The 21,101-nt window shown below is 52.3% G+C and overlaps 1 protein-coding gene across 1 annotated transcript in view; it reads left to right on the plus strand.

Annotated features, from left to right (window-relative positions):
• The first annotated feature begins 5,545 nt into the window (after positions 1-5,545).
• NPDC1 (neural proliferation, differentiation and control 1) overlaps positions 5,546-21,101 on the plus strand; it is a 117,541-nt gene continuing 101,985 nt past the window's right edge. Inside the window, exon 1 of the mRNA XM_039507121.1 lies at positions 5,546-5,751. Coding sequence (XP_039363055.1) covers positions 5,649-5,751 — 103 coding nt within the window. The 5' untranslated portion in view covers positions 5,546-5,648. The remainder of the gene's footprint in view (positions 5,752-21,101) is intronic.

Genomic DNA, 21,101 nt, shown 5'->3' on the forward strand with positions numbered 1-21,101 from the left:
CCTGACTTTTTCTTAAACATGGGCAATTTGTCCTGTATTTTCTGTCTCTTCCTGCCCCAGTACTGCTGGGTCCTGCTGCTGGCCGGATCCCTGCTCGCCAGCCGCCCCCCCACCAGCAGTGAGTAGGGGGGCTCCAGTGCCTGAGAATGGGGGTGGGTGTGCAAGGCTGGTGGCAGGGCAAAGCTGCAGCATGCGGGGCAGGCTGCTCCCCTGGCTGGTCTGTCAGCGCAGCCCCCGCTGCCTGCCAGCCCTGCCCCCTGTCCCGTTTCCGGCTGGCGCTGGCTGCGCTCTGCAGTGGCTTGTGAGTGCGAGCAGGCGCCAGGCAGCGGCCGGTTACATGTCGCCTTCACTGCCCACCCATTGGCCCGTTACACAGTCCCCGTCTCGCTGTCCTCTCCCTGCTTTGCCCCTTCACCCCCTGCCAGCCCTGCCGCCCCCCATATCCCTCCGGATGGGGCGTGTCCCGCTCCCAGGGCTGTGGGGAGAACCAGCCCCATTCGCGTCCTGACCCTGCCAGCTCCACAGCAGCCCCCCGGGCAGCAGCTTAGCACCCTCTTCACCCCCCACCCCTCCACCCTGGGTCCTGCCCCCAGGGATCGTGGGGCTGCTCCGTCCCCTAGGCACCCTCCCCTGCTGAGCCCCCTCTCTGGCTGGGTTCGCTGAGGGCCCTGCAGTCAGGTTCCCTGGGCCGGTGCACAATGCATCCTTAGGGCTTAACCCCTTCCTGCCTGCACTGGAGCCAGGGCTGGCTCCAGCCTTTATGCCGCCCCAAGCAACTGGAAAAAAACAAACAAACAAAAAAGGCCACAATCGGCAGCACTTCAGTAGCAGCTCCAGCGCCGCCACTTCATTCTTCGGTGGCATTTCGTCGGCAGGTCCGTCCCTCCGAGAGGGACTGAGGGCAGGGCTGCCTTTAGGCCAATTCCCCCAATTCCCTGGAATCGGGCCCTGTGCTGAAGAGGGCCCCGCACCTGCACCTATGGGGGCCTCGCTCCAGGGGTCTTCGGCGGCATTTCGGCGGCGGGGGGTCCTTCGGTGCCACAGAAGACCCGGAGTGGACCCCCCCCACTGAAGTGCTGCCAAAGCCCCGGACCGCTGCCGGGTATTCCAATCGGGCCCCGCGGGTCATAAAGCCGGCCCTGACTGAGAGACCCGCCGCCAAATTGCCGCCGAAGAGCCGGACGTGCCGCCCCTTTCCGTTGGCCGCCCCAAGCACCTGCTTGCTGTGCTAGTGCCTGGAGCCAGCTAGGACAGGAGGTGGCTGGGTTGTCAGTGGCCAGCAGCAGCCTGCAGGTGTTAGCTGCCTTTCAACACTGTTTGGGCAGGAAGGGACAAGCTGCTTCCAGCCACGGGGATGTGTGTGTGTGTGTGGGGGGGGGGGGAGCGATGAGCTCTGCAAAGACACGGGCCAGGTCACCCCTTCCCCTCCCGCTCCTCCCTTGTGGCTGGAAGCAGCTCCCATCCCCTTCCTCCCACACTGTGCCAAAAGGCTGCTGCTGCCCACGTTCTGGTGTGAACCCTGGCAGAAATCTGGGGAGGGAGGGCGTGTGACCCTGCATGCCCCCCCGCCCCCATGCATTGCCTCGGGAAGACACGGCGCCAGGTACCAGGAGAGACGGGTCCATCTCGGGGGCCTAACCAGGCATGGAGGGCAGACAGTGCCTGGCAGGCAGGGTCGGTCACCCCCTCCCTGTGTGAAAGAGGTATATGAGAGTGTGTGTGTGTCATCTCTCCCTGGGGGCGGGGTAGGGGTGTGTGTGTTACCTCTCCCTGTCCAGGGGCGGGGTAGGGGTGTGTGTGTCACCTCTCCCCATGCAGGGGCAGAGTAGGGGTGTGTGTGTCACCTTTCCCCATGCGGGGGCGGGGTAGGGGTGTGTGTGTCACCTCTCCCTGTGCAGGAGCGGGATGGGGGGTGTCACCTCTCCCCGAGTGAACTCTAAAGCCTTAAAGAGAAGGTAAATAAAAAGAATCCAACTACCCAGTATTTCTTTTTACTGGGGGCTCAGTTAACTTGATGTTAATTTGAATGTTTGTACTGCCTAGTTCTGACTGGTTGCCGTTGAACTTGCTTGAATACAAGTAATTTTACCGGGTGTCCCATATTCAGCACAGGGAAATATGGTCACCCTAAGCCTGGTGCAATTTGCCTTATCTACTTTTGTTATTACCCCTGTTTCTAGTATCTGTTTCTGTAAATAGATTTGACCTTTTTATCTGTCTCACCTCCGTTATGGAGAGGGCTTTATGCAGAACAGCAGCAGTGATACAGTAACTAATGTAACGGCTTTTTAAAGCCATTGTTCAACGTCATCAGAGTCCCAGAATATGTAAATGTTTCAAATAGGAGTACTTTGGTGACAGCAAAAACCTAATTTATCTGCTGTCTGTTGAAAAGATTGCCCACTACTGCATTGTGCAGTGGATTGACAAGTTAGAGCTTAGAATCATAATTTGAATATGACTCCCCGGAAGGAGCACTGCTAATGAAACACCTCTCTTCTCCCTTACTAATGGGCACAGACATTGATCTTTGGATTTAGGTGTTTTTCCATTTCTAGGCTCCTGATATCAGCCTATTCTCAGGTCACTGCTGCCAGATGTGCTGTGGAGCTTGTGAGCAGCAGTGCAATATAGTGCATCAGGCACTGGGCTGGGAGACAAAGTATCACAGGAACTGCTATACGGGATCCAACCACCTAGTCCGGTGTCCTGTCTCTGACACTGGCCAGTACCAGATGCTTCAGAGGTGTAGTGGACAACTCTGAAGTGGACAATGATGGGTTAAAAAGAAGGAGGGCGTATACCTTCCAAACTCGTGCCTTGTTTTATGTCATCACTAATGCATCTCTGGACATTTCCACCATCAGTATAAACATCTCATCCTTCGATGTGAGTTCCACAGGCTCGTTGTGAATTGTCCTGCACCTCTTGTCTGTTCTAAATTTGCAGCCTGGGTTCAATATCCAGTTCTGATACTGACTCCTCGGGCAACTCACAGCCTCGCTCTGTGCCTCAGTTTCCCCACCTGTAAAATGGAAATCATGATATCCACCTTTGTAAAGTGCTTTGAGATCTAGCTATGAAAACAATAAGAGCTAAATATTATAATTAGCAGATAAGCACAGCAGGCTGTCACTACTTGGGCAAGCAGCCTTTCAGCCATAGTGATCAGACACTCGTGCCCCCCACAGCTTCTTCCCCCGCCCGCAACAGCTCCCCTTTCTAATTCCTGCCCTGGGCTGATGAAAGAGAGAGGGCCCTGAGTGCACATGCACCAGGCAGAAGGAAGAACTTGAGAAGCCCAGCTCTCAGTGCTGGGAAGGTACACCAGAGACCTCTGCCAGGGGGCCCTGAATCCCAGCAAGGGAGACAATAAGTCCAATCCTGCTTGTATCTAGGGGGTAAATCAGGACCATCCCGCATGATAACAGAGTGACACCGGTGTATGCAAGAGGACAATGAGGCCCTGAGATTCCTTCCTGAAGTGGCCAGAGACCCTGGTGGTAAGCCCCTGCCCAAGCACAGACACACTCCCTCCCTCCGCTATCCACCAGCCCACCTCAGTGGAGAGCTGGCAATATTACCCAATGCACCAGGATCACAAGGAACCAGAACAGCATGCATACGATTGTCAGCTCCTTGGGGCAGGGGCTTTCTTTTTGTTCTGTTTGTACAGCACCTAGCACACTGGGGTCCAGGCCCAGGATTGCTGCTCCTAAGCGGTACCGTAATAGTACAATAAAATAATCAATAATAATAATAATTAATGTTACGAGCTGGGGTATGAGTTAAAACCCCATTGAAACTGATAGGTGTGAACTCGCTCTCCAGCTAATGTAGCTATAAGCAAAGCCCTGACAAAAGGCGTGTGTGAACCCACCCAGGAGCTTGTGTGTGTGTGTGCGCGTGTGTGCGTGCATGTGTGCACGTGTGCGTGCGCACACACACACGATGAGAGAGAGAGAACACACAGAAACTGAAAACAGACAAGGATGCAGAGAGGCAGAGGCAAGAAGCGAGGAAGCGAAGCAGTCACCGGTGAGCCCAGTGCGACCCTGGGAAAAGCTCGAGAGAGCTTTTAGGTCTGCTGGCTAAAGAGCCTTGGGGTTGTAATCCAAGAAACTGCTGCTTTTGTTCTTGGTTCCTCCTGTGTTCTGAGGAGCAGGACTTGGGACACTGCTTGTAAAAGAAACAAGATTGCATCAAAGAAAATACCAGACTCCATCAATTTCTGCTTCCAGCTGGAACATCCCCAGAGCCCTGAAATTTGACTAGTCACTCAGGTCAAAAAGGGGTAACGTTAATTACAGTAATTTAACCTTTCTGATGCAGGGTCTCTTTTAATAATGCTGCCCCTGGCACCTGCCCAGTTCTCCCTACCCCTCCCCACTGGGCTGGGGATGGAGGGAAGCAGGTTTCCAGCACTTTATGGTCCCATAGGAGCAGAGAGGAGTCCAGGAGCCAGCACAGCACAGGCCCCTGGGTACAGGCAGCTGAAGAGGGCAGTGTCCTAAGGAAGCAGAGATCCAGAGGTAGCGGGGTGATCTCAGGGCAGTAATGAGTTGGGGGGGCAGGTTCCCAGTGGAGCAGAGAGCCAGGGGATGATTCCAGGGCAGTGAAGAGTGTGGTGGTGGTGGTGGGAGTGGGGAGGGAAGGTCCCCAGTGCCTTAGGCGTGTTCCCATGCATCAGTGAGTTGGAGCTGGGTCTCCAGTGTCCCTGGAGAACAGAGGGCCAGGGAGGAAATCCCAACACAGTAATGCATTGGGGGCCAGCCCTCAGCGTCATAGGGCAGCAGCTCCAGGGGGTGATCCCGGGCAGCAGTGAGTTGGGGGGCAGGTCCCCGGTGTCCCAGGGCAGCAGTGAGTCAGGGGGCAGGTCCCTGGTGTCCCAGGGCAGCAGCTCCAGGGGGTGATCCCGGGCAGCAATGAGTCAGGGGGCAGGTCCCCGGTGTCCTGGGCAGCAGCTCCAGGGGGTGATCCCGGGTAGCAGGGAGTTGGGGGGCAGGTCCCCGGTGTCCCAGGGCAGCAGCTCCAGGGGGTGATCCCGGGTAGCAGGGAGTTGGGGGGCAGGTCCCCGGTGTCCTGGGCAGCAGCTCCAGGGGGTGATCCCGGGTAGCAGGGAGTCAGGGGGCAGGTCCCCGGTGTCCCAGGGCAGCAGCTCCAGGGGGTGAGCCCGGGCAGCAGTGAGTCGGGGGGCAGGTCCCCGGTGTCCCAGGGCAGCAGCTCCAGGGGGTGATCCCGGGCAGCAGTGAGTTGGGGGGCAGGTCCCCGGTGTCCCAGGGCAGCAGGGAGTCAGGGGGCAGGTCCCCGGTGTCCCAGGGCAGCAGTTCAGGGGGTGATCCCGGGGCGGGCGGGGGTGGACAGGGCAGGAATGATCTGGGGCTCTGGGGGCAGGTTCCCAGGCCAGCGCTGCCCCGGCACCTGCTCCCGTCCCGCCCCCTGCAGCCCGCCCCGGTGGCCAACGCGGTGGGTGGGCCCAGGTCTCCCAGCCCCGTGCGGGCGGCGCCGGGATTGGCCCGCCCCCGCCTCCGCCCCCGCCCCCGCCGGGCACACGGATTCTCGCCGCTCCGGCTGCAGCTGCCGCGCTCCCCTCCCGCCCCCGCGCCCGGCCGGACCCCGCTGCAATGAGTCCCCGGCGCTGCTGAAGGATGGTGGCGGCCAGGAGAGCGCCTGCCCCGCGGCTCGGAGCCCTCCTCCTCCCCGGGATCGTCCTCGGAGCCTGCCTGCTGCGGCCCGGCGCCGGCAAACCAGGTGAGAGGCCGGGCGGGGAGAGCCCGGCTGCCCTGCGCGGGGCGAGGCTGCAGGGCACCGCGGTGCGGATTTAATGGGGAGGCTGCAGGCAGTGGGGCTGGGCGGGTGCAGCAGGACAGCGGCTTTGCAGAGGGGCGCTGGCGGTGGTCGTTTTCCTCTTGTGCGCCCGTCCCTTGGTGCAGGAGAGTGTGTGTGGGGGGCCCTGTCCGCCCCCCGCGGGCGCAGGCTGCCACCCCCATCCCCACCCCCGGGAAGGACCGGTCGGCTGCTAAACACACATCGGAGCAGGGCTGGCTCGGGGGATGGCCGGGGGCTGAGGTGCTTTTCGACAGGGGGCTGCACTGAAGCCCAGCTGGAGCAGGGCTCTGGTATGAACTCGTCCCCGCGCTCCCCTCTCAGCTGTGCAGTGTCACACCAGCTGCCGCCTCACCCAGCAGCAGAGGCGGCTCAGAGCTGCCTGCTTCTGTTCAGGACACAAGAGCCCCCCCCCCCCCCAGTGGGATCATCCCTCCCCATGGGGATTCAGACAAGAGCAACGGCGCCTGGGAAAGGGGGGGGGGGGTTGAGGACCAGGAACCTAAAGCTCTGTTGTTCCCAGGATCGTTTTATCTGTAAACCTCTTTGTAGCAGTGGGAATGGCTCCGCACGCCAATGGCTCCTGACTAGAAATGCACCAGCGCTGGTCAAAAAATGCCCATATCTGGAAAATTTGTGTCCCCTTTGCCTATAGGAGGATGGCTGAGAAATGGGATGGTGAACAAGTCTTGGGTTTAGCTGTTTCCCTCCCTAAAATCTTAAACGACACGGTTAGTAATTAATGATCTAAACCTCAACGATGTAAAGCTGAAAATAAACCTTCCCAAGCCTTGTGTTCAGTCCCCAGCGTAGAGGAGAGGAGATTGTGCTTACGCAGCTGGAACGGAGTATGGCAGTGAACCTAGCTGCTTCAGTCTCGTGTGTGTGGATCTATTCAGAGAACCAGGAAAGCTCCTGACAATACGGATGTTTGCATAGCTGTGTGTGACCAGGAAGAGGTGCCTGTTAATGTACAGTATGAAGAATTTTTAAGTTAATATAAAACACAAGCAGTGTGAATTTTAATATGAATAGTTTAGGGCTTCTGAATGTTTGACCAGTGTTTGTCCAGGAGCTGCCCTGAGAGGACCATCCAGCGTGTTGTTGACAAGGCAAAACTCCTTCAGATCTGTAATAAGACTTCAGATTTAACCAGTGACAGAATACTGCTAGCCTCCACAGGGCTCTCGTGGGAACAGAAGGCCAATATTTCCCTCTGCAGGTTAACTAAAAAGTTGTGAATTTACCAGTATAAACTGGTAGAACTTCTTAAAAATCAGGTTACACGGGAAAAACTGTATGCCCATTCCTGAGATAGGGGGCTTTGTGCGTGTAAGGTGTTTGGGGATGAATCTGGGTTTATACAACAGTGTTTGTGTTAGTGGTGTCTGTGCTCTCCAGTGCTGCGTATGGATCTGTTTCTGACATCCTTAAGTTGATGAGGACCAGACTCGGAGTTGTGGGCTAAGGTACTATCCAGCAGGAAGAAGGGGGGCAGAATCTGGCCCTCCAGGGATGTCTACACAGCCCACAGCAGCGAGCCTCCCATCCAGGGTCTAAGGACTCAGCTTAGCGGGGCTTGTGCTAGCGATCTACAAATAGCTCTGTGACTGCGCTCTGGAGTTGTGGCTCAGGCTGGAGCTCGGGCTCTTGAAGGCTACGGAGAGGGACTAGCCGCAGCTTTAAAGCTCTGTCTACGCAGCTATTTGGAGAGCGCTAGCCGAAGTCCGTCAGCCTGGGCTGGGAGGCTCGCCGCTGTGGCTGTGTAGATGTACACTTAGGGGATGTCTACACTGCAGTGGTGCCAGCTGACTCGGGCTGACAGGGCTCAGGCCGTAGGGCTGTTTAACTGCAGTGTAGATGTTCCAGCTCAGGCTGCTTTCTTCCCATCTCCACTGTTTTCTTATTGCGCAGAGGCCAGGACAGTGCCTCATGGTGCGCTGGTCGTTATGAAGTGGGCTAATGTAGCAATGGAATGGCTAGTGACTTTCCCTATGGATTTGATCCTATATATTTATCCTCACATGCTGGACCCTCCTCCTTTCTGGAATCCCAATGGGATTCCTCAGTGGAGGAAGTGTCCATGCATGCGGGATCAGACCCTGCAGCCCTCCAGCTAACCTTCGAATGCGCAGAAGGTGACTTATGCAGAGGGAGAATAAACACACAGTAATCGTGTCCGTTACTTCTCACAGGCTTTGTAAGCCATGCCTTTGATAATTTAATAAAAATAAGAGTTCTCATAGACTCATAGACTCATAGACTTTAAGGTCAGAAGGGACCATTATGATCATCTAGTCTGACCTCCTGCACAATGCAGGCCACAGAATCCCACCCATCCACTTCTATAACAAACCCCTAGCCTATGTCTGAGTTATCTAAGTCCCCAAATTGCGGTTTGAAGACCTCATGCTGCAGAGAATCCTCCAGCAAGTGACCCGTGCCCCATGCTGCAGAGGAAGGCGAAAAACCTCCAGGGCCTCTGCCAATCTGCCCTGGAGGAAAATTTCTTAATATGGCCATCAGTTAAACCCTGAGCATGTGGGCAAGACTCACCAGCCAGCACCCAGGAAAGAATTCTCTGTAGTAACTCAGATCCCAACCCATCTAACATCCCATCACAGACCACTGGGCATACTTACCTGCTGATAATCAAAGATCAATTGCCAAATTAATTGCCAAAATTAGGCTATCCCATCATACCATCCCCTCCATAAATTTATCAAGCTTAGTCTTAAAGCCAGATATGTCTTTTGCCCCCACTACTCCCCTTGGTAGGCTGTTCCAGAACTTCACTCTAATGGTTAGAAACCTTCGCCTAATTTCAAGTCTAAACTTCCTTGTGTCCAGTTTATATCCATTTGTTCTTGTGTCCACATTGTTATTAAGCTTAAATAATTCCTCTCCCCATGACTAGCTTAAAGTGAGGCTTCAGGTGAGAAACCGTGTTCTCCTAGTAATGTGTTCAGGTAGGCAGGAGTCACTGGCAGTTAGTGCTATTGGCTGTAAATCTTTACACTTGGGTGGTTCTGTTTGCTGAAATAGTGTACGATGCTTGTACCCATGGATCTATTTTCAGACTAGCGGGAGAGTATTCATCCAGCGCTGGGTCAGACCCTTGAGCTGGGAGGAGCCTGACAGCATGGCCTGTAATGTAGCTTTGTTTAACAATGAGCTAACAGTCTTGCTGAGCTGTGCCAGCCCAAGCACAAAAATTGCTCATCCACCCTGTGTTGTGACGACTGATCGTGAACACAATATGTACTCAAGGAAAAAACAAAATTACTCACTGAAATTACTCACCTTGGGAGAGTAGAATTGTCAGCTACAATGATTAAAAGAAGCTTCCCCTGTTTTTCCCCCTAAAGAAATTAAGTGGACTTTTTGCCCAAGGTTGTCACCTCGGCTGTCGTCTTTCAGCAGTGGCAAGTTTGGTGAAGGAGCTTGTTTTGTAGGCTTTGACATTCATGTGTGTGCTGTGTTCATTTGAAAAAAACCCAGTGACTGATTTCTAGGCTGTGGCACAGCGCGTAGGAATAGAATAAAAAATAGATAGGTGATTGCAGAGCCGTGGCTCTGAATTTCAGAGTGTATTAATGACATACAGCAGCCCTGTGAGAGCTGCTTCAGTTCCAAGAGTGCATGTATTTTGTCTGTGGAAGTGCTGATTTCTCTGGCTTCAGTAGGTTGCTCGTCAGTCACATGCCAAACCTGTACACAGTGTTTGTAATTTCTGGCTAATATTGACGACGGAAAGTCAACAAAAAGGCAGTGCCCTTGGTTGATGAGACACAGAATTTTTACAGTGGAATCAGGGCTGGCATTCAGGGGTAGCAAGCAGAGCAATTGTCCGGGGCCTCATGCAGAGGCAATGAATGTGGGGGGACATGTGGGGTCATGTGCTTCCCCCCCACCCCACAGATTTGCTGCTTGGCTTGTACTGAGCACGCTCACATGGATTGAGCATGCTCAATTATACTGCTGAAGCTGGATGCCCTCACTCTGCCCTCTCCCCACTCTCGGCAGGCACGGTCATCTCTGGCCCCATGCCACAGGGGCCCCGCAAAGCTAAGTTATGTGTGGCGGGGCTCGGGCTTTGGCTTCAGCAGGGTGGGGGCCCGCTCCTTAGTTACTGCCCTGGGCCCCAGCGAGTCTAACGCTGGCCCGGAGTGGAATGGAAGCAGTTTGTCTCATCAGTCAAAAGTACATAAAAAGCTTTATCATCATCCAGGGAGTGTCCACTGACATTTCACAGTGCCAGTGCGCTCCTGTAGGATCTTCTATACTGAGTCTTAAGTGACCCATCATTGTCCTGTCTAGTCGTTCTGTGCTGGAGGGATGGGCACTGTCCTGCAGAGATGTGAGGAGAAGCAGCGGTGGCATGGATGGAGGGTGATGGGCTGGTAAAGGAGAGAATAAGATAGTCAGTCTTCAGATGTTCATCGTGTTCAGGGATGATCCTTCGCAGCTGAGTTTGGAAAACGCAGAGGCCCCGATTTTTAATGGTATTTAGTTGGTGTTGCGCACAGCTTGCAATGCCTAACTGATTGAGGAGCCTGTCTCATTTTTTTAAGTGACTTAGTCTCCCAAGTGCCTAAATCCCATCAACTATCAATGGAATTTTGGCTTTGAAGTACATCAATCCCTTAAAAAATATGCTGTTTAGGCTCCTATATCAGTTAGGTGTTGCAACACTGAGTGCAGCGGTGCCTAAATACTTTTAAAATCTAGCCCTAACTGTACCAGCCAAAGGATGATATGAAAAATGGGAGGGGCATGGGAGGGAGAATGCTGGAGGATACATCATCTCCCGTGTCTTGGCTGCTCTCCAGAGCTTTCTCCCAGTAGCAGATGTAATTCCAGTCTGTTTCTCTGTAGCCCTCAGGTTTTGGAATAGCAGTATAGAAACTGCCCAGCGTTTTGGGGGAGGGGGAAATGTCTGCTCAGGTGCTCTCTAAGTTAAGATGTAGTGTTTTTAAAAAACCCTCATGAATAGATTATCAGTGGAAAGTGAAATTCAGAGGGTTAGTGTGCAGCCTTATCAGAGCAGCAGCAGAAAATGGGGATTAAACAGAAACCTGTTTCTCTGAAACTGCCATCTGAGGCCTGGTTATTTTACCAATTACTGAGCTTCTGCTGAACAACAAACATTGAACTTCTTTCTAATAGCGCACAGCATGTGTGGAGGGACTTGTCTTCCGAATGACAAAGGAACACAGTACTCTGGTATCCTTCACTTTCCTTGGCGACGGTTCTTTAGGGATTTGATTAGCACAAACCACAAACACATGCAAGTGTCAGAGGGTTGATTAATTTCAGGTACTTCTGCATAAGTTCCCCCTCCCCCGGTGATTTAAAACAATTTAACTTCTAAACCACCCCTGGGAGCAGCTCTGACTCTGACATTTCATTCTTGGGCGGGGTTTCAGGTAACAGGTGCCTCCCATGTTTGCTTTAGGGCATGGCTGGCTGGCTGCTTGTAGTATCCAGATTAGTTCTGTAATAGGAGCAACAGGTAAATGTGAATGGGATGGGGGATGCAGTCAGACACTACGCTTGATCTTAGCTCTAAGGAGCCGGGAACTGAATCCTGCTGCTGTGCTTCCAGAGGTGCTGGGGAGGGGAAATGATGCCTGTTCTGGGACAGAGAGTGGTTGCCCGCCGTGATTTGGTTCACTCGACTCAATGTTCATGAGAGTGAATGGAGGGGGAGGGGGGTTAATGTTTTAGGGGCAGATCCATCTGTGTTTGGGCCATTTTCCAGTAATGCTTTCGGCCCTCAAATTCCAGCCATCCCCTGGGAAGAGAGGGTGCTGTTGACAGGACGTGGGTGTTACTCAGTGGAGTGCATGGTGCGGGTCAGGAATATGGAAGACCCAGGATTGCATTTGCATAGTTTGCGGGGCTGTTCTTGTAAAGACACCTTGACTGACCTACAAGAACCTCTCCCTGATGTTAAAGCACCAGAGAAAGGGAAAAAAGGCCTGGCCTTTATCCTGCTGCAATCTGCCCTCTTGTATCAGGTGTGTCGCTTGTGTGTCTAGTGAGGCTGAACCAAGCTCCTGCAGCTGTGAGCCATGTCCTCTGCCTCCTGGGGTGTGCTACCCTGACTCAGGGAAGTGGCCAACTAGCCTGTGGTGTGTGAACTCCTCTGTGGGGGAGGGGGGAACTGAGCATTTTAAGGAGGAAAGTCTTACAATAAACATGTCTTCCCATTTTTAGACTCTGTTTTCTGTTTTTCTGCCTTAATTTTCTTTGTACCTTAATTGCAAGGGGCAAAGATGCTAATGCCAGTCTCTCCCCTCCCCCTCCCCCTTGATGCCTGGGGGGTGAAGGTCCAGTTCTGTCGCTGAGGAAGGTGTGTGTGTGTGAAGGGGGAAGACTGGCCTTATGTTTAATGGACCAGGCTGGGACTCAGGAGATCTGGGCTCACGTTTCTGGCTCTGATTCCCTGTGTGATCTGGGCAAGTCTCTTCTCTGTGCCTCAGTGATCTGTAAAATGGGGATAATATTCCTTCCTTTAGATTGAAAGGACTTTGAGGCCAGGATTGTTCCTTTCCCCTCCTCCTTTGAGGATAAATACATTAAAGATTGTGAGATGCCCAGATACTGTGGTGCTGGGGGCCATCTAAGTGCCTATAACTAGTGAGAAGAGCCTTGGGACTCCCCAGTGAGAGGGTTGTGCATGCGGCAAAGCTGGCTGTTGTCAGCGGGAACTTACGATGGGAGCCCTGGTTGTGCCTGGCTATTGGGGCGAGAGCTCAGAGTGGGTGCCTGGGAGTGGGGAGATTGAAAACCCGAGACTCCCTTCTTAGGGGAGATCACTGTGGCGAACTTCCAACCCCCAGTAACCATAGCAATTTGAGACCGTAGCCTCAGCACTGGACTCTGCCAGCCACTTACTGGGATGAGCTGAAAGGGAGGAAGAAATTAAGGTTTGTGCTCCTTTTTTTGGCTGTGTTCTGACATGTATGTCTCAAAAGAGGCTTTTTTCCTGTTTACATAACAAATTCAGCTGTTGCCTGACCTGTTTTCCTGGAACCATTCATGGAGTGCAGGTAAGGTCATGGCATCAGACATCCTGCAGGGGTAACTTGATTGACAGGAAAGAGACTTTTTTAGGCTGTCTTTGTGGTTAGTAACATCTATTGAACTTAAACTTCTGAGAAAGAGTTAGGAGAGAATCTGCAGATTTGAAGCCCTGTCCCTTCTACCATGGTTGGGGGTTCGCAATCCACACCCGGCCATCTAGTAAGTCATTCCACAAAACCAGACTTGGCATTGCTGGGCTTTTAAAAGAAAAAAAAAAAAGAGGGGGGGAGGGAACCTGCAGTCTTGGGTTAATACTGACATCAGAAGTGTTAAAAGCCAAAGTTTCTAGCTCTGTGGAGTCCTAACAGGTTAAAAGACTTGTGGTAAATAAGGTTGAAATGAATTGCTCCTCTTTTTGCCATATAGCGAGCGCTTCGTTGCTCATTCCGCAGTTCGTCTGTCTAGGTGCGTTCACAATTACCCTGCTAGGCAATAAAGTGGTTGTCAGAAAATAACTCACTGTGACTTGCAAGCTGAGCAAACGTGAGAGAGGAGTGATCTGAGCACTGTGTGTAGGGGGCTGCTCTGCCGATGACTCCTTTACCTCCGAGAAGCAGTGCACAGAGGAGAAACTCCGTCAAGCTCTGTTAGGATGGAGTGGAGGAGCTGGCTTTCTCCGTGCTTTTCATTGGCTTTTTTGCTCCGCAGGGTGAACTGATCCTGAGCTAGGACTGTGAAATTGGAGTGACTTGCGAGTGGCTCTTAAGAAAGCTGCAGGGATCACCCAGACAGGCAGGCTCCAAGGTGAAATTCTTGCCAGCTATAATTCATGGTTAACCCTGTGCTGCTCGTGCCGTTCTGGCTACAGTCCAGCAAGTTCCCTGGCAGAGGAAGGGAGTAAGTGGACGTATGTACAACTCAACTCTTCATTCCTTCTCATATGTTACCTTGGAGACACGACACCTTGTAACTAATCCCACACAAAACCGCAACAGGCTCATGGTACAGGCTGTGGGACTAGCAACTAGGTCACTGGACTGTGAGTCAAGAGACACCCGGATTCTGGTTCCTGGCTTGGCCTCTGACCGCTGGTGCACCTTGGCCAAGTCATTTCCCCTCTCTGTGCCTCGGTTTCACTCCTTACCCCATGTCTACCTAGTGTGTTCAGATAGAAGGAGCAAGTCCCTGCCCCGAAGAGCTTACAATACGCTTGTACAGGGTTCGCTGTTTACATTTTTAAAGTAATTATTTTATTTGTGCTTATTAAGGCAAAATTACAATAAAATGTTAACGTTCTACATAGGACGTCATTTGATCCCGGTTAAGTAAATGTTCAAAGAACCTGCCTGAAGATTCTGGTTTGCTGGCAAGGGAGCCCACCTCCTCCGAGCACGCTGACCACCTGTCTAAATACCTGTCCTTTTTTTGGTGCTTCTTTTGTGTACGAACTTGGTGTGCAAGATTTCCCTTTACAAGGACAGACCATATTTTACTATCCCACAATTCCATAGGAAGAGAAAGTCACATCTTTCTAGTAATATGCAATAGAGCGTCTTGCTGCTAACAATTAAAAACAATAATTTGTTCTGTTTAAAATCGAGATCCTTTACTGGACCATTAAGGAAGAGGATCAAAAGTCAGGGGCACATTTATTCCCCCCCCCCCCCCCCCACACACACACCCAAGATCAATGGGAGCTCCTTTGCTTTCAGATATTTTCCCCAAGTCAACCCTCCTTCCCCATCATCCTCATTTTCACCCAGTGGGAGCAAAACCCTGTCCCTTCTAATATTTGATTTGTTGCTTCGCTGTAACAGGAAGGAAAGTGCTGCAGAGAACGAAATGTCTGCTTCAAAACCAAGGAGCTAATGAACGGGTTGAGATCCAGCTGCCACCTATTCTGCAGTCTCCTCCTTGCATTTCGCGCTCTGTGATCCACTTCCAGTCTTACTCTGCGCCGCAGTAGTCAGCATCCTCCCCCGCTGTTTCATCTCCCCCTTCAAGTGCTGTATGAAAGGGTTTGCAGATTCCAGTCTCTGCAAAACCATCTCTGTTAAAGGGCTGTCACTCTTTCTGGCCCTGGCGGTATGAAATGGAGTTTTAATGGGTTTAATTTAGCTGATTTCCATTTCCCTGGTGCTCTGGATGCTTTTTGCATATTATCCAGAGCTTCAGATTATGCACTGAATTGTGCTCTGTATCCCTAATACCTACCAGCACCAAGTGGGGGAATTAGTCTGAGAGGGAACCTTGCATTCTCACTCCTTTTAACATATTATGGGTATTTTTAAATCTCCACCTCTCCGTGGAAACTCCCTAAACCTCTGTATTTTTGCTACATCCCAGTTACTGCAGACAGATCTTATTCTCGCTCCTGATGTGGCTGCGCTCCTTGCTGTTTAGATGCAGAAAATGAAGAGGCAGCCGTTAGAATCTGCTGTCGTTTGTAAGGCAGCTAGGGGTATATATCGTTATTTCAGGAAGAAGCCTTTCAAAATATACTGCTGGACCCAGCTCCTTCTGTGGCAGATTTATAGAGCATAGTATTCTCGAAGAGGTAGGATCCTGTTGGAATTGAAAGGCTAAAAGACAGGGCATGGGTGTGTATTCAGCAATAAACGACTCCTTTACTGAGCTGTGAGTTGACAACTTTTTTTTCTCCCTTAAGTTGGCTAAGACATTTCTCAGCCTGTGCATGCTTTCCCTGTGGGGAATTCCTCCAGTGACTGCCCCTTAGTTAGAAATGCTTCCTGATGGGATGGGGAACGACAGATGGAGGGTGAGTGGATTTATGTGCAGTGCACATCTGTAATATGGACTCTTACTTCTCCATTCGTGTTTCGCAACAGCTGGTGGGCAGGTCCTGTTGTGGAAATCATCCTAGCTCCATTGACTCAAAGGGGCTATGACAATTAACCTTAGCCAAGGAACTAGTCGGGAATTGGTCCTGCTTTGAGCAGGGGTTGGGCTAGATACCTCCTGAGGTCCCTTCCAACCCTGATAGTCTATGAACTGCCCTGTAGACTGCAGTTCTCAGGGAAGGAACTGGTAGCTTGTATTCCTTCCCTACTGCAGAGACCCACAAGGAGGCCTGTTTCCCCCTTGTGTGTTTATAACTCTTGTTCTCATTAAGGTTCTGTGGTGATGAGCAGGGTGCCAATGCCCAGGGGAGAGCAGCCCTTCTTTGACTGTAACGGGGGGTGCTCTTGTGCTATGATCAGGAAAGGTGCCTCCTGCCAGAGCTGCACTGCAGATCTCTGCTGCTGAAGAATGATTCTGGCTCCCTTCATTTCCTCTGCTCCTCCCTGACTGTGCGAGCCAGAAGATCGTGCAGTCGCCTCCACCGGGAAAGCCCTAGCCTGAGATTAGACTGGACGAAGCCCTAGACAAACCTGCTGTAAAAGAACAGTCCTGTGCTGGCCCCTGGGGGGATTGAAATAGCCCCTTAGGCCATCTAGTCTGCCTCTCCTCTCACTGCTTTGTTGGAGGGCGAATGGCGGAGAGGTGGATCAGACACTTTGTCTCATTTGGTCGCAGGAGTCTGTCTAAGTTCTTACACTGTGCCTATCGCATAGAATCCAGGTGGCATCCTGGAGCGTCCCTCTTTGTTCTGATGATGCCGCCTCGGTTTCTCCTCTCCTCTGCACCCACCTTTCTATGAACAGGGTAAATTATGAGTTAGCAGCTGCTAGAGGGAGCATGGGTGGGTGGAATGAGTAAATTAGCAACAGCTGCTGGAAGGCGGGAGGGTAGGTGGAAATAAATGAGAAAACAAGTGCGAGGCTGATGGTTCTGCTCAGCTTGCTGCCCGGCCTGGGAGAACGGGGCAGGTCATCCCCGGGGAGATGGAGCTCATCTTAGCATAGATCACAGAACAATGCTGCCTTTCTCCCCAGAGGGCCTGCGCCTGTCAGGCATGTGAACTCTACCTGGGTTAGGTGGAAACAGGTTATGGCTCATGAGAGAGAAATGGTCGAGTCTTCTGCTTTTGGGGGGTATTTGAGGTTTTGCTCTTCGTTAGTCTTAGTAGCTAGTTCCTCTGGTGGCAGCCTCTGCACTAACTTGCCTACTCTGGCCCTGCAGGTATGTCCTGGATAATTCCCCTAGGGCAATTTAGTCTTCTGTATGCCTGGCTCTTGCCAAAAAGGGGCCCCTTCCCGGCATCTCTGCGATGCATTTGGTTTGGAAAAACTTCCCTCACCTCCTTCCACAGGCTCCAGCACGGAAACCAGTTCGTGGGGAAGGTTTGCTTAAAACAGCTCATCTTCTGGGTCATGAGAGCATTAGAAGAGCTAATCGGCTTATACGTCTCCTTTGTGCTTGGGTAGTTATGGGAGCATTTGGGGTAGAGAGATTTAAGCATTGGGCTCGCTATAAATGGGGAATCAGTTACCAAGCCGGAGAACAACTGTGCAGTACAGAGCTATTCATTCTCCCCTCTTGTAAATATCACTGTGTGTTAGCAGGATTTGCTTTCTAACCCCAGGGGTTGAAATTGGGGCAGGAGTTTTCACTGGCCAGTGCGCACGAAGGAACAAAGAGGTTCTCATTTATTTGGTACCTCCTCCTGCCTCTTCCTGAAATTAAAGCCGAGGCACTTGGAGAGGTAGCAGAGTCTAGTCTGCCTCTCAGTAGGTGTCTGAACAGCTGCTAGCACCATGGAGTATCTTGGCTGGGGCCTGTAATGATAGGATTTCTAAAGGTGACTGGTGATTTTTGGGAGTGCAACTGGAGGCATCTTAAAGAGCCTGTGTTTTTTTTCCAGAGAGAGGGAGCTCAGCACTTCAGGTCAGGCCTCTTTGACACGTCCCAAGTTGGGCACCTAAAAATCAGTCGTCACCTCTGAAAATCATGCCTTGATAGTTTAGCTTTTCAGTGGGGCTTTCTTCCTCCTTGTTGCTGGGTGGGCAGCCAGAGGGAGCTCTGCTGCTAGCTTGGCCGCAGTACAAAGATTTACTCTACTGTGGTTCCACTTGCATTTGGTCCGGGTAACTGGCTACCTACCGAGCCCACCTAGGACACTGGTGGCCTCTGGTTCATTCTGACCTATGGCTTGTTACGTATGCACACCTAGAGCATGTCCATCCTGTCTCCCAGCTGCTCCCTTCGCTTGTGGCCAAGAAGAGCTCAGAGCTGTTTGGATGATGGAAGCAGCAGGCACTGACCAAAACCGGCGTCCATGCGAAATCATATCTGGGCCCACGTTATTGATTTCAGAGAGGTGACTAACGCCGACCAAATGTCCTCTGAAAAATCACACGCTGCGATGGCAGAGCAGCACTTGGCCTTGTGGACTTGTTCCTTGGCATCTTCAGGCTCTAATCAGCCTCTGGGGGCAGCAACTCATGAAAGTGACCCCAGCTCCCGCCTCAGTTTGGGGTCTGACTCTGGAGTGAGCCATCTTTCCTGTCCTTGCTGCCATCACTGGAAGGGTCTCTGTGGACAGGAGCTGGGGGAGGAGCAGGCCGGGGGCTGGTCAGTTTCTTTGCTTTTCCGTCTGACCCATTATAACCGAGGTGTCAGCTAGGAGCCTCCGACGTCCGAACAAAAGGCTGCTGGCTCCTGGCTGTTGCCAAGTGCAGCTCAGGACCGGGCTGGAGGTGTGGTGCCAAGGTGGCCTTCGTGCTCCCGAGGTCCTAGCGTGGCTAAGCATCAAGCCCGTTCCCCCCGGAGGATCAGAGAAGCCTGAAGTCTGCTCTATGCCATGCTGCGGCTAGCGTCACGCAGCTGATAATCTGCCCCACCCCTTCCCCCTCAGCCAGGCTTCCTACGCCAGTAGCTGGCATGCTGGGAAGTGTCTGCCAGCTTCATGCCACGGAGCTCATCCTAAACTGGCTTTCAGGCTGCTTGGCACTGATGGCCCGAAGTGGGGGTAGAGCGATGAGCGCTGGCTGCGTCATGCCCTGGCCCAGAGCCACACACGCCGGTGATGGGCAGCTGCCAGGGGGCGATGGAGGCTCTTGCTGGTTTAGCTTATAGGTGCTGGGGTCATGTGGTGCTTTGCAGAGAAATTTCCCCAACTCCTTTGCCCCTTCCACTTGCCCAGAGCATCACTTGCTTCCTGTGACCTCCCGGCGACTGGGGCTCAGAACGTGCTGCTGTAGGAGCCTCGATTCTACCCTGGCCCATCAGAGACCAGCCCGTTCCTCCACTGAGTGAGCTGCTTGGTCTCCAACAGGCAGGAGGGAGGGATAGCTCAGTGGTTTGCACATTGGCCTGCTAAACTCAGGGTTATGAGTTCTAGTCCTTGAGGGGGCCATGTAGGGAGCTGGAGCAAAAATCTGTCTTGGGATTGGTCCTGCTTTGAGCAGGGGGTTGGACTGGATGATCTCCTGAGGTCCCTTCCAACCCTGAGATTCTATGATTCTATGGGATTTTCTGACTCCCATTCATCCCAGGCATGGATCTTGCTCCTGCCCTTCCCCCGGCTATAACATTTCTGCTGTGGCGCCCGAACTTTGACTCCCAGATAATTCACCCATAGGAGAGACGCCATCCTGCTTTCAGGGCAGGTGTGCTTACGACAAATATAATAGAAATGCTAAATGGAGGCAACAGGCCTATAATTAGGAATGTCACCCTGTGGCAATAGCCCTAATGAGTGGAAATGGAGCGTGTTAAATATCAGAAATGTGTGCGATCGTTGCTAGTCTCACACCCTGGCTTATCCTTGTGGTAGCCTTATCTGCCTGTGCAAAGGAGTGTTGCAGGTCTGAGCTACAGGAGCTTCTTGGGTGCACTGTATATAAGGGCGTCAGATTCACCAAATATCTAACACACCTGCCTCACTTGGCCAACTGGCGCCTTGTGTATTAACCCACTCAGCAGCACGGAAAGTGAATCAGAATTTCCATCCCTTGGAGTGTTTTGAAGTTTGCAATGAAAACTCTAAATATCGAAATCGTTCATGGAATAAAGTGTTCCAAAAAGTTTCAGTTTGGAAACGTGGAAACGGTTCATTTCCACGACTGGGATCGAAATGAAACATTTCAACGTTCCCAGCTTTAAACTTTTCGAGTCTGTTCAACCTCAGGTGGGGATGGTGGTGCCTTGTGGGAGTTGTAGTTCTGATTCCTTGTGCCCTCACTCTTCTGGTGTTTGGACTGGGCTTTCTGACTGGGCTATGTCTTAAAGCGTAGCAGAGGGAGGAGAGTGGCCTTGGGGAAGGGCTGTTTGGAGCTGGGGCTGGTTCTGCCCTATAGAGAAGGGTTGAATGCAGCAGAGGTGCTGAAGTCATGGAACAAAGACTACCTGGGGGCTGGAGCCAGGCATATATGCACTGGGGAATTAAGGCCAGAGGTAGCGTGAGGGGGATGGGGAGCAGGCCGTGGCTGTTCTGGAAACAGCTCTGGGAGAGACTGAGGGCTTGGCTACACTTGAGAGTTGCAGCGCTGGTGGAGGCTTTCCAGCGCTGCAATTAGTAACTGTCCACACCTGCAGGGCACATCCAGCACTGCAACTCCCTGGCTGCAGCGCTGGCTGTACACCTGCTTGGGGTATAAGGATTGCAGCGCTGGTGCTGCAGCGCTGGTCGTAAAGTGTGGCCACACACCAGCGCTGTTATTGGCCTCCAGGGTATTAGGAGATATCCCAGAATGCTTTTAACTAAATTACTCCCTTTGTTTTGTTGTGCTGCCTCTCTTTGTTTTGTTGTGAATTCGGGGCTCCGGGAGCTGCTTATCTAAAAAACAAACACAGCTCCTGTTTGGCGTGATCAGTCTGTAACTGACTGAACAATCAAATGAGATAAACCCACTACCTTGCTGTGAATGAGGCAGGCAGGAGGATGAGTGTTTGTTTGATGAGAGAAACAGCGGGGGCAGGGGTGAGAAAGGGAGTCTGTTGGAGCAGCTGCTTATCTGGTCTGCAGGCTGTGTGCAGTTAAGAGTAAGGGGTTGGGAAAAAATTCTGATTTTTGCAAGGCAGGGAGCTGATACACAGTGTCAGCTCCAAAAATCCACACTCTCTCTCTCTCTCCCCTGCTCCCTGTCACACTCCACCCCACCCCCCTTTTTTGAAAAGCACATTGCTGCCACTTGAATGCTGGGATAGCTGCCCATAATGCATCACTCCCAACTGCGCTGCAAATGCTGCAATTGTGGCCACACTGCAGCGCTGGTAGCTGTGAGTGTGGCCACACACCAGTGCTTTCCCTACACAGCTGTACGACCAGCGCTGTAACTCCCAGCACTGCAACTCTCAAGTGTAGCCATACCCTGAGTATGGGTCATCTGTTCCAGTGC

The sequence above is a fragment of the Mauremys reevesii genome, linkage group 19 (genome assembly GCF_016161935.1).
Source record: "Mauremys reevesii isolate NIE-2019 linkage group 19, ASM1616193v1, whole genome shotgun sequence".
NCBI lineage: Eukaryota > Metazoa > Chordata > Testudines > Geoemydidae > Mauremys > Mauremys reevesii.